The 13,587-nt window shown below is 37.8% G+C and overlaps 2 protein-coding genes across 8 annotated transcripts in view; both read right to left on the bottom strand.

Moving 5' to 3' along the window:
* Positions 1-9,362, bottom strand: part of LOC122071189 — a 31,740-nt gene extending 22,378 nt beyond the window's left edge. Inside the window, exon 1 of the mRNA XM_042635507.1 lies at positions 9,114-9,362. Coding sequence (XP_042491441.1) covers positions 9,114-9,347 — 234 coding nt within the window. The 5' untranslated portion in view covers positions 9,348-9,362. The remainder of the gene's footprint in view (positions 1-9,113) is intronic.
* A 2,049-nt stretch (positions 9,363-11,411) lies between these two features.
* LOC122071158 (mediator of RNA polymerase II transcription subunit 8) overlaps positions 11,412-13,587 on the bottom strand; it is a 32,269-nt gene continuing 30,093 nt past the window's right edge. For 4 of the 7 annotated variants that reach the window (XM_042635465.1, XM_042635464.1, XM_042635463.1 and 1 more), the window contains 2 exons: positions 12,360-12,420; positions 11,412-12,072 (listed from right to left, as the gene is read on the bottom strand). In XM_042635465.1, the coding sequence (XP_042491399.1) occupies positions 11,885-12,072; positions 12,360-12,420 (249 nt within the window). In that variant the 3' untranslated portion in view covers positions 11,412-11,884. The remainder of the gene's footprint in view (positions 12,073-12,359; positions 12,421-13,587) is intronic. The other 3 variants (XR_006138072.1, XR_006138071.1, XR_006138070.1) reach the window with 3 other exon arrangements.

Consider the following 13,587-nt stretch of genomic DNA (forward strand, 5'->3'; position numbering starts at 1 on the left):
AAGGTGGTAAGGCGATGGAGGCGTTTGAGGGTCTTTTGGAGCGCCTTAGCGATAAGGCGGGGGCATAAAGCGTCGCCTTATTGACTAAAGCGTTCCTGTGTAATTTTTTTATAAAACCAATCTATTTGGCTCAAATCTTAGTTGAATCCTATTACTCATATGTTAAATAAATATTAAAGGTTCAAATTCATACCAACGTAAGATATTCATCAAGAAAACAAATCAATAAAGTGAATAAACTAAGTTCATCTTCATCAATCATCAATCATCAATCATCAATCATCAATCATCATAACATATTAACATATAATATAAATACATAATTATGAAACAAAATTATAAATATAAAGAAAAGAAATAAAAAATACAAGTATTTATTATACTTACTTCTATGATGCTAAAATGAGTGCCTAAGCCCTAAGGTCATCCACTATATTTCTACTCCTGTCAAAGAAGAATGAAGCTCACCGCTGCCGGAGCAAAATAGTCACCTAGATCAGTGGTTCTTCCTTGTTCCTTGATTCCTTCTCAAAGCCCTTTCTTAAAACCCTTGACAAAATCCAAACCCCGTTTGTGAATCGTGTTTTTGTTTTGTTTGTTTCCGTTATTTTTAGTGGAGTAAAGTTGATCCCGCACATCTCACGTGTTAACAAAACCATACACCTACCAATAAAAAATCTATATTTGGAATCTTCATCAAGTAATTTTAAAATGTGTTAAAAAAAAAAAAAACGCAGGCGCCACTTCACATAAGGCAGAGCACCACCTTACCATCTCTAGACCGCATCAGCGCCAAGGCGACGCCTTAGCAGCGCCTTAAAAACTATGGTTCTGAGGTTAATTTTCAGACTCAGGAAGATGCTCGTACATAAATTGAGTTCCTGATCAAGAAAGACTTATTTTCTTTAGATTCGTTCCCAGAATCAATTGGTTCAAGTGATGAATTCTCTCTTGAGAATCTTTTGCTCTATCCAAAAGATGGGTTTTTGACAGATAAAGATTTCAAGAACCATCTCAAACTGAAATTTTACTGGACATTGATGAAGAAATTGAAAGTTTCGAGGAAACCCTTTTGAAGAATTCAAATTTGGTGAGCACAGAAACCATGGATATCAGTGACAGCCTTCTTCCTCTGTTAACCTTGACATAGACGAATCAACAGTTTTCAGGACAAAATTCAAGAATGGTGGTGATGCAGATTCTTCACCAACCTAGGCTTGTTTTATTAGAAATAAGCCTAGAGTTGAGTTGTATATGTGTTGGGCCTTCAGTCCATGTGGTTTGGAGTGTATTGGGCCACTTTTATGGGTCTAAACTAGGTGTGCTAAGGTTGCATACGGGATTCACTGATTTGTTTCATTTTTCTTTAGTTTCCTTTTTAGATGGGGTTATTTAGTTTCTAATTTCAGTACCTATTTAGTTTCTAATTTTTAGTCATAGGTTAGTTTCTATTTCTAGTTTTATAAACTAAAGGACTTTCTATTTTGTAAGTTTCTATTTTCAGTTTTAGTAATTAGGTGAGTTTCTAATTTTTTGTTTCCTATTTCAGTTTTTGGAAACTAAAATTAGTTTCTATTTTATGTAACCCCCCATCATTATTATAAATAAAGGAGAGCTCTCATCAGTAGAGCCACGAATTTTATGGACAAAAAGATGCTGCTGCGTTTTCTCCTCTGGAGGTTTCTTTGTGTTTGATCAAAGAAGAAGGGTTTGGTGTGTGATCCGATAGACACTCTGCGGTGAGAAGTCTGAGTGGGTCTTTTATTATCTGGTTTTCTTATTGAATCTCTTCTTCAGTAGTTAAGGTAAGTGATCTAACTTCTCTGCAGATTTCTGGCTTAAACTTCTCTGTTTTCCTTCCTATCGGCTTAACTGTTTTTGAGAACCAACCATCCGATGGCCTTCATATTCTGATCGAAGGATAATCCTATCCAGAGGGAGGATCAATCCAATTTTGAGGTCAATCAGACAACTGGATCTGCTGAAGTGAACTATCAAGCAGTTCTGGCCGATTGTCAAATCTGCCCAGATTTAGATTCTGTTTTCTGTTCTGTGTTACTGTGACATTCTGGACTATTAGCATCTGTGATCTGAACCTACTGGAGGTGTTATATTGTTATTAAAATTTCTGGTTTAATCCTAAGACTGTTGCTGACTTATTTCGCTTCTGGTTACTGTTCATTGTGATCGTTTATCAATTCTGATTTGTGGTCGAAGTCTAATTTTTTGCTATAAATTTGCTACTAGTTTTGGTTGTTCTCTGGTCTAAAAGTTCCTGCAGATTTGGGTTTAGTTGGGTGTCCAATTTAGTCCTACATTAAGTAGTATCAGAGCATGGCTGAGAACAACACCCCCACCCTAGCTTCTCTTATGGAGATGCTACAGACTATGAGGACTGAGATGAAGGCTGAACAGCAAGCCTTACGGACTGAATTGAAGGCTGAATTGAATACAAGGTTGTTGAATGTCGAGACTCCACCACAACAGCCTACCGGTGATTCACATACAACACCTGAAGTGGAAGCTCCATTGAATGTAGCTGCTCAGTTGGCTATTAGGTGAGCAAACCCTAACCTGAGAGCACCACAGAGGGTTCCTGTAGTGCAACCTACCTTTGAAGAACATGTAAGGGGTTACTTTGAGACTGAGCATCCCACATATCAGAGGTACACTGGAGATTCACAGAAAGTCAAGCTCGATCCGAAGGAGTTTGATGGGAGACATGACTCCCAATTGTTCTATGATTGGGTAGTGGCATTGGACGACTATTTTGACTATTATGAATTACCTGAGGTACGGAAGATGAAACTAGCTCGTGCAAAGCTAGTTGGGGCTGCTCGTGATTAGTGGAGGACCTATGAACTAGAGTTGGAAGACCGTGGTAGAGAACCTACTAGTTGGGAGGAGATGAAGCTTGAGCTATCAGATAAATACTTGCCACGCAACTTCAGAGCTCGCATACAAGACCAGTTGAATTCTCTTCGTCAAGGGTCTATGACTGTTGCCGAGTATATGAACAAATTTGACGCACTTTATTCCTGTACAAGCATAAGAGAGAATGAAAGACAACTTTCGACCGGGATTGCGAGCTGAAATCAACAGGGGAATCAAAGTGGTTGATGTGTATTCAATAAGGGATTGTTTTGACAAAGCTCCACGAGTAGAGGAGCTTATAGCACAACAAGTTAGAAGGTTTTGTTTCCAATTTAGGGAGGTAAAGAAGAATTTTCCAGCCACTAAACCTAGTAGCTCAGCACCTCCAAAGTCCACTTTTCTTCCACGGGCTGATCACAACGGAAGGGCACCCATGACAGGTAGTAATAGGCCACAGTGCTTCCATTGCCAAGAGGTAAGACATTTTGCTAAGTCTTGCCCACATAAGCAGAGGGTTAATGCAGTAGCTGAGGTTGAAGACTCCAATGAGGAAGATAAGTCAACTCTTTACCCTTATCCTTTGGATGATGATGATGATGGTGGTGGATATAACTATGATATGGAAGACACTAATGATGATGGCACTTATGGCATTTATGTGATTAATAATGTCTTGGTGGCTGAAACCATGGAAGAAGACTCCACTGAAGGATTCTACATTGAAGAGAGCATAGTAGACAAGACTAAAGTTGTGGAAGATGAGGTAGTGATTGAAAGAACTCTACAACAAGTATTTGAGATTCATGATGAGAAGGAAAAGTTTGTTTCAATCCTTGATGAGAAGGTTACTAACATTGATGACTCTATTCATACAACATTCACTATTGGTATTGCCATCATGGTTCTTCGAAGAGAAAGCTCCACGCCATGAAGACTACATTCCACAAGTTTATAAGCAACCAGAATTATATTTGGGAACAGTTACGGCTGCTATTCACATGTTGTTCCCACCTCATCACCACAAAATTCGAGGACGAATTTTTTCAAGATGGGGAGAGTTGATGTAGATTCTTCACCAAACTACACTTGTTTTATTAGGAATAGACCTAGAGTTGAGTTGTATATGTGTTGGGCCTTCAGTCCATGTGGTTTGGAGTGTATTGGGCCACTTTTATGGGGTCTAAACTAGGGGTTCTAAAGTTGCATACGGGATTCACTGATTTGTTTCTTTTTTCTTTAGTTTCATTTTTAGATGGGGTTATTTAGTTTCTAATTTCAGTACCTAGCTAGTTTCTAATTTTCAGTCATAAGTTAGTTTCTATTTCCAGTTTTAGTAACTAAAGGACTTTCTATTTTGTAAGTTTCTATTTTCAGTTTTAGTAATTAGGTGAGCTTCTAATTTTTAGTTTCCTATTTCAGTTTTTGAAAACTAAAATTAGTTTCTATTTGATGTAACCCCCCCATCATTATTATAAATAAAGGAGAGCTCTCATTAGTAGAGCTACGAATTTTATGAACAAAAAGAAGCTGTTGCGTTTTCTCCTCTGGAGGTTTATTTGTGTTTGATCACAGAAGAAGGGTTTGGTGTGTGATCCAATCGACACTCTGCGGCGAGAAGTCCGAATGGGTCTTTTATTATCTGGTTTTCTTATTGAATCTTTTCTTCAGCAGTTCAGGTAAGTGATCTAACTTCTCTGCAGATTTCTAGCTTAAACTTCTCTGTTTTCCTTCCTATCGGCCTAACTGTTTTTGGAGAACCAGCCATCCAATGGCCTCCATATTCTGATCGAAGGATAATCCTATCCAGAGGGAAGATCGATCAAATTTTGGGGTCAATCAGACCACTGAATCTGCTGAAGTGAACTGTCAAGCAGTTCTGGCCGATTGTCAAATCTGCCCAGATTTAGATTCTGTTTTCTGTTCTGTGTTACTGTGACATTCTGGACTATTAGCATCTGTGATCTAAACCTATTGGAGGTGTTATATTGTTATTAAAATTTCTAGTTTAATCCTAAGACTGCTGCTGATTTATTTCGCTTCTGGTTATTGTTCATTGAGATCGTTTATCAATTCTGGTTTGTGGTCGAAGTTTGATTTTCTGCTATAAGTTTGCTATTGATTTTGGTTGTTCTCTAGTCTAAAAGTTCCTGCAGATTTGGGTCTAGTTGGGTGTCCAATTGAGTCCTACATTAGGTGGACATCATTGAAATTGGGACGGAGAGTGACATATAAGAAGAAAGCTCTGCGGAGACCAGCAACTTGGTGCGATTAGGGCGGCGGAGCAGAGGAATGAAGAAGGGGCAACAATGGCGGAGCAGATCGACAGCCAAGAATAGCTTCAGCAATCGACCGTGGAGCACAGCAATGAAGAAGAGAAAAAGGCCAATCGCAATGAAGAGATCTTCTGTTTAGCTTTTTTAGGGCTTAAGGCTTGTCTCATATGGGAAGGGTAGTTTCAGCAGAAAATTACATGTTTGAATGATGGTGTCATCACTTAACAGGGCTATCTAATGAAAGGGGTACGATTGAAAGCATCTTCAAACTACAGGGGTGGGTGTTGGTATATATGAAAGTACGTGGGGGCGACTTGATATTAAGCCATAGTTCAAGGGAGGGGAGTGTAATTTCCTCATAAATATTTTATGGGATTTTTAACTATTGCAAAATTGTACAAGGATTAGAAAGGAGAAAATATTTTACTAAAATGCAATACAATAGGTTGGAAAACCACATCCATTTCAAAATTCAACACATTCTTTTTCCGAAAAATATTGATAGTATCTTGATCATTGGTACTCTTAGCAACCATGGAGGATTCCACCCCCACCATATGGATGGATTCTTTCCCTCACTCAATCATGTTCAAATGTGCTTATTGGTCTTCAACCAAAACAAATGCCAAATGGCAGAAAAATAAAAAATAATTATTTTCCCTAAAATACATGCAGCCTAAACGATGACAAGTGTCCATTTCTTCTAAGCCCTATAGAGGTGTGCAAATGAAATAAATCCAAATCTATTTCCCCTCTTCAAGATCTAAAAACCTGTAAAGTCTTTTCCTTCATAATTTGGCAGTTCTCTTATGTTGAAGTGTTGAAGTCTGCTTGGGTACCAAGAAGCCCCGTAAGTTTGGTTGCCTCATCCAAAAAGCTTCCAAGCGATACTACAATCAACCAATGTATTAGCCTCCTAAGTGTTAGCACCTTGCAGCATGATAACTATGTCATCTTGAGCAAGATGACAATTATTTTTCCCCTTTCAATGATTATTTACACCTAGTTTTAAAATTTTTCATCCAACGAAAACCACCTGGCAGCCGTGGGAAAATAAAGTACCCAAAATTTTCAAAGAGAAATGAACTGTAAGACTCCTAAATGTTAGCATCTTTAGGACAACGCTTGCATAAAAGGCATCTATACCTGGAAGATCAGCACGACTAATGTGTCATCTTGAGCAAGAGAATGCATTTTTCCCCCTTTCGATGGTTATTTATAATGTCTTCATAATTTTCTTACTCTTAATTTTTATATCTTTTACATGTTAGGTCAAAAGTGAATCTAAAGGTAAGAGTTTTAAAAATTTTCCTCCTACAAAGACCTACAGACATGGCAGCCGTGGGGAAAAACAGAGTGCCCCAACTTTTGAAAATGAACTGAACATAAAATCAGGTTGCATATATAAAACCAAATAATAAAGTCCTGATCAAGGTTCAATACCAATCTAAAAACACCTATTGTTTTAATCGCCAAGAAAATTGTTTTGGCCACTTAGGCTCTGTACTGTAACATTCTAAAAAATGAGTTATTATGTTTTTTCATTTTTTTGGAATAGAAATGGGGTAAACATTGTATGGTAAGTCTAGTTCAATTTCGTGTTTTTTGAAATGAACCAGGCACTTATGAGGCTTTGGAGTCCATTTTTTGGAGCATGAAAAGCTTGTTTTTCATTTTCAGAATTGATTCTGAGCAAAAGGCGCCGAAACATATAGGTGACTTAAGTTAAGAGGGGTAAATATGGAAATTACCTTCAAAACATAACAAAAGGTGTATTTCAAGGGTATTGTAAACCCTAACACCATTTTGCACTTGGAGAACGGCCAAAGAAGAGAAGGGGATCGTTGAAACGAAGAGCAGGGGTTGTAAACCAGATTTGGATGGATTCTCCACTGATAAGTGTGAGGTTCTGGAACCGACCGATTTTGCTATCAAAATAGGCGGCCAGAATCGAAGATTTAGACACCAATCCATTGATATTGATAGTTGTCGTTGATATCATTGAACTCAGTGTTCTGTATCGTATCAAGCTCAACTGTGAATACATGATTTGTTAAATTTCCATCGTTGGTCTCATTGAAAAGGCCAAGATATTGGCTTGGACCAGCACCAGGAAGGCCTCTTTTGGGTGCGATGACAAAGGCGATTCCATGACCTCCCAAATCAGGATACTGAGGGAGGATAGCAATGACAAAAGTGGTAGAGAAGGAGATAGCAGAGGAGGATGATGGGTAGAGAAAGCGAATTGGGTTGTCATGCAAGGCATGGGCTTTCAATTGCCTGCAGGTGTCGTTGCTCAACACAAGGAGGCCATTGGATGTGATTTTTGCTGTGTCGTCAAGGTTCATGTTAGCTCCTGTGAAGCCATTGGTAGGTGAAATCAACTTCTTCTCCCTATGAAGCTACTCCATTAATATTTCTCACGAAGAGGAACAAAACCGTAAGCTTGAAAACGGAAAACATGGCTTCCAGTTCCATTCTTCTTTTCTTCTTGGTCCTTTGTTCTATTTATGAGTCGAATTACTATTAAAATACGAGGGTCCTATTGCTGAAGACTTTTTCAATATTGGTTTTATAGTATTAGGAACTTGGGAGTTGAGATGCTCTTTGGCATTTGTAACAGATTCACTTACTGTAAACTCTGGGAGGGGAAGACCTGAAATTTCATCTAGTCTAAATGCAGAGGATGGGGAGTTCCCAGAAGAACTAGACAGGTTTTTGGTGAAAAGGTTTACTGTCATGGGAATTTCTATATTCAAAAGGAAGAGATTATAGTTTAATGAGATGGAACCCAATCAGTTATTCAATTTCTTCCACTGAATCAGTTTATCAATTCAGAGACAAAACATCACAGAGCATACAGGGTCAAAGGGATATGATCAGATCGAATCCCTGTTGACTACTGAGGAAATCCTTTTTTCTCTTCTAATGCCTTTTCTCCTTTTATTTGTTGGGCTAAATATTACAAGAAGCATCAATGTCTAGACAACAAAAGGATACAAGGGCCAAAAGAAATTCAGGACGATGGTTTTACGAATGTCCCGCAAATGAAACCCATATAGGACATTGCATGTGGGTAGACAACCACCATCCTTAGATTTTATTTTAAAACTACAACTTTGACACCCATGGTGAATATGGCATTTTATGTAAATATTGGTTTCTAACAGAAATGATTCTATTAAGTGCGAACCATGCTGGTTTCTGTTTCTTCCATGTTACAAAATCATTTTTTTTCTGGTGACCACACAACAATTTTTATGCAGAATCACTCCAAAAAAACAGAAAAGGAAAAAAGTGTGCCTGACCCAGAATCACGTTTAAAAAATAGAATCGTTACAGTACAAAGCCTTATATTGCAAACTAATTTCTTTCTATTTTTCTTTTTATTTTTAACAAAGCACATGAATATCCTACTTCCAAGCTCCATCATTAGGCTTCACAAAGTTACCGAATCCAATAAGTCACAACCCGAAAGACTATTGGAACCTTCCATGCAGTCAATAGCCCCAAACTCTGTGTTCCACTCCTTGCTCCTCTAAATCGATGGTGAGAACAAAATAAAAAAGACAATTCTTTTCGCTGAGCAAAAAACATGATAGAATTCACCTTCAAAATCACACTCACCTATTGACAAAAGCTTCGGAGAAATTCAATTAAGACCCAAAAGTTAACAAGATGGCGTTAAGATTTAAGAGTCCTAGGGTTTTTATTCAGTGACACACAACAAGAGCAAAAGAAAGATAAGTAATTCTAATTGCGATTTTCTAGCAATTGGTTTTGCAATATAATGAGAAATAGAATCAAATAAAACTGCAACAATTGAACAAGAAGAACTCAAAACCCTAGATCATGATCCATTCAGGACAAAATTTCGGGGTGGAAGGGGAAGAGAGATAGGACGAAATCAACCAAATTGAGATTCGAAAAATGTAGATCCAGAATATCCAATTGAAGGTTACCCACCTGAGGCTGCTTTAGCTTTTCTTCAGATGAGTTGGGTATGGCCGAAGAAGGCTTTGGGACGTGAGTACCAGTTTCTTCCGCCATTAGAGCTTTCTCGGAATCGAATTCTGACACTCGCTGCGGTGACAAAATAGGGGTTGCGCCGGCGAGTCCAGTATTAAAATTGGACAGAATGGCCGCAATAGTGTAACCAACCAATGGGTAGATGCCATGTGGGAAACTGTCGCATGTCATAGGTGAGAGACTTTGGTAGGTGCTTAAATCCGCTGCACGTACGTTCACAAGTGAAGATCTTATATCTGTCCCATTTTCTATCATTAAAAAAAGTTAAAAGATGTATAGCAAAATATTGCATGGTTTACCACATTTGAAACATCCGGCTTTGTCTGAAAGTTTTGTAAAATTTTCTTTTGTAAGGTTTATTTCTACTATTTTTATAATAATCCGGGTACTCGTTCATGTTTCCTTTGTCTTTATGCTTAAATTTTTTATATTGTTTATGCTTATTAATTTTTAATTTTATATAGTTTAGAGGATGGTGGTTTAAAGTCCTGGAAACCAAAATGAAGAGGTTTTTGGATCCTCAAAAATACGTCCATGTAGGTTCAAGTGAACGTATGTGCAGAAGATTTGAATTCCTTAATTTCTTTCCAGATGTGAATGTCTTTTCTTTTCTCCTTCTAATGCAAATTTCAAGCTTGAACCCACAAGTAAAGGTGTCAATTCAGTACAATTTTTATTTGGTAAAATTTTGTATAATATTATTATCAATTTTTGATATATATATTTGGTAATTTGATATTTTAGTATTAATATAGTAATTCGGTATTGTTTGTTACATAATGAATAATTTTTCTTAAATATTGATATCATAATGTATCATATTGAGAAAAAATATTAGTATTAATAATATTTTATACTAGACAAAGTTCTTTTCTTCATTTATTTTAATAGTATTTTATTTTTAAATGTACTATTATTTCACAAAGATCTCTTTTCAATAGAAAGTTGTGCCTCCAAAACCAAACAATCCCGAAGGGCACCAACCAATATTTAGGGAAATTATAATGTCCAACTATCTTGAAGAAATTCCTCATACTTTCATTTCTCTATCACTGTGCCAATGGCTGTGCCTCTTCCTTCTTAGTTTCATCTCTCTTTCTTTTTTATCCTTTTCAATTTTATCCATTTTTTCTAAAAAAATTTCTGCACATCTCTCTGTCATTCTTTTTTGTCATTTTCTATTTTCTCCATTTTTCCCAAAAAAAATTCTGACACAGATCCTTGTAACTAACCCCCCCGGGTTAAGTTGGGATAACTAAATAAGTCCTAGTTTTTTGTTATTATATATACAACAAAAGCTCAACCATACCCCAACTGAATGGTTTCGTGTCTTTGGACTACATGAATCATTAGCCTCCAATTAGCTCTATTCAACTTTATACTTAATACAAGGCCTAAACTATATCTAAATGAATATTATATAGGGAGTGTATCCCATCGGGGATTGTGGTTCATATGTGTGCATGAGAACCAATGGGATCATAAGAACACATCCACATAGATGTCATTTTCCATTTCAAGGTGATCAGACTAGTCATTTCACCCCATGTGTTTGGATACAAGGGCCGGCGCAAAAACCAATATTATCACATATGGTTTAAAAAACCGTACTGAAACAAATAAATAACCATTTAAACCGAATGAAAACTGTACCCAAAGCGAACGAACTCAGTACGATTTCGTTATTGAAAATGCATTTGGTAAGATATTAATTTTTTTACTTTCTGTCTCCTGCACCGAATTGAAACCGTACCGCAAGGTCCAAACAATTCAATGGCCATTGTCCTTAAAACCATTACCCAGCAGCATCGATGGCTCAACCGCGTGCCTGAAGCAGTCTTTTAAAGAACCATTTTATCAGACCAGGGAACTGTCCAATCCTTTATTATACATAGATAACAATCGATCTCGAAGGATCCCTGTGATGAGCAATCAATTTTGAAGAAGATGATCCATTGAATCAACTTGAAAGAAAAGGAACTCAGCGTCTCTTTTATCCAAGTATTTGATTCTCAAAAAGCAGCAAAAAACAGAACTCACAAAGCTCAGATCAGGGGATCAGGTTGGGATCTTTGAAGAACAAGTCAGCAGGGCAAAGAGCATTCAGAAGATCACGAGTATTGACTAGGCAAGCAGAACCCATTAGTAGGAGCCACTATTATAGTTGTCACAAGAATGATATCTCACATGAATTGTATTGAGCTCCTCAAACTTTACTACACAATATAAACAACATGAACCAAAACCTGGACTCGACGATCTTTATTAATCTGTAATGCTACATTCCACGGTGTGATTTGCCGTTTGATTTAATCATACAGTAGAATTGATCCATAAAGCTTCACCCAACAAGCAATGTTCTTCCTCTCTTTCCTTGCGAGAAGATAACGGGTAAAACTTCATATATTAAAAAAAAAAATAACGATAAGCAAATACAAAGACAGACGAGAGAAGAAACGGCAGTAAACGGCTGCAGCATAATGCTCAGCAGCCAAGATAGTGATGATCTATTAAGACGGTAGATCATCCTTATCATTGGTTGATTACAAAATGAATCAAACATTTCATTTCCAAATGCCAATTTCTCATAGTGCCTGTACCTGGTTAAGATACGACTCCCCAAACTGCTTCAAAATTGCAATCCTCTTCCAAATGGTTGGAGCATCAATGAATAGATTGAACATTCAAGGAGCCTTCAGGTCATCGTGTTACTGTTGGCCTTGCTGTCTCTGTGTGAAATTGGGATTCTGTGATGCATTCTGCAAGGCTACTGTTCCAGGCTGCAGATTCTGAGCATTGCCCTGCATAGTTCCAAATCCACCTTGAACAGCATGCTGCTGCTGTTGCTGCTGCATCGGCATCATGTTACTTGGATTCCCCACCCCCATGTTAAACACTGCAATTAAGAGTAAGAACTGCATTTAACCAGGGAAATGCAACATCCATATTTATTTTCTTGATCCGAATCAAATAGCTTTATTTTGAACAATCACAGTGGTGGCTAACCATCAAAATGATGAGCCAAGAGTCTAAAAGTGCAACTAAAGCACATGACCCTATCTTTCAGCATTTTTTCTTTTTCTTCAGGTTGTTTTTCAATAGCATGCAGAACTCAATGCATACAGAGACTCAGAGAGTAGAGAAAATATGAGACAGATAAACACAATGATCTAATACACATACTTGGGTCACTTAGGATTTGGGACGCATGACTCCGTTGAGTATGACCACCAGATAGCCCAAACTGTTTCCAGAAAGTATATCGTTAGTACATAAATCAAGTTATAATAGAAAAGTGTCATATTGATGCATCTCAGTAACATAAACCATAATATTGAAAACCATAGCACCATACCACGAGGGTCATTTCAAGGTTTGACTGACTAACCAGTTACTGCTCCAATAAAAAAAGAAAACACCAAAAGCAAATGATGGTTCAACCCACTGGTCTGATGATCAAAATAAAAATTGACTTTGTCCTGTCTTGACCAGTCCCAGAAAGATAACCCTTCTTAGAAATTAGCATTGCCACTTGCCAGAGCACTGAACTGCTGGATTCTGGTTTGCCTCCATTTGACTGGCAGCCCATTCTTCCCATTCTTCTCTCATAACTATGATCAGCAGAGAATCCATGCAATATAAATCTATTGTATGATTCAATACAAGTGCAAAGTGCACACTGATCCATTTTTAAACAACTGGAGACTGATTACCACTAAATACCCACCCCAAGTTGTAATGGATAGAAAATCCTCTGCTACCGATTGAATATTTGAATGGTTATGGAAAGGAGACTGCACATATTGGCACTTTTGACATGTGGAACCTACAAACAATGGTTCTTTGACAAATATAAACCTCAAAAAATCTAAATATCTATTTCTAGTTATAATTATATCATCACGAGTTCGGTATGTATCACCCAATGAATTGTTGAAAAACAGAGAATGAAAAGAACAGACCAATGCTCAATAAGGGCTTATGTGGGAGGCCAACAGCAAAGTAGAGAACAACAACTGAACAACAACCATGCAAAGAAACATCTCTAGCCAAGCTATACCCATATGAGGAGGCACATTAAAAATTACAGCACACCTGGAGTCATGATCCAGCACCAACAGAGAGCCAGCCCTAGAAATTGGATAATTAAATTGAAAACCAAGCTACCCCTGTTGTGAACAGCTGCTAGCTCAGATGGTCGGTGGCCTGCCAGTAGAGTGCATGCCCCCAGGAGGTCAAGGGATCGAATCTCCTGTTACATATTTGTCACATAAGGCACCCCTTCCCCCTTCCACCTTCCCCCTTCCCCCTTCCCCTCCCCCTCCCTTGTAGTGGTTAAAAAATCTCTTCTAGCTGTAGTTAAAATCCCACTGGGCGGTTATATAGGATAGACCCCACCCCCACCGCCCCC

This window comes from Macadamia integrifolia, unplaced genomic scaffold (genome assembly GCF_013358625.1).
Source record: "Macadamia integrifolia cultivar HAES 741 unplaced genomic scaffold, SCU_Mint_v3 scaffold_190A, whole genome shotgun sequence".
Classification (NCBI taxonomy): Eukaryota; Viridiplantae; Streptophyta; class Magnoliopsida; order Proteales; family Proteaceae; genus Macadamia; species Macadamia integrifolia.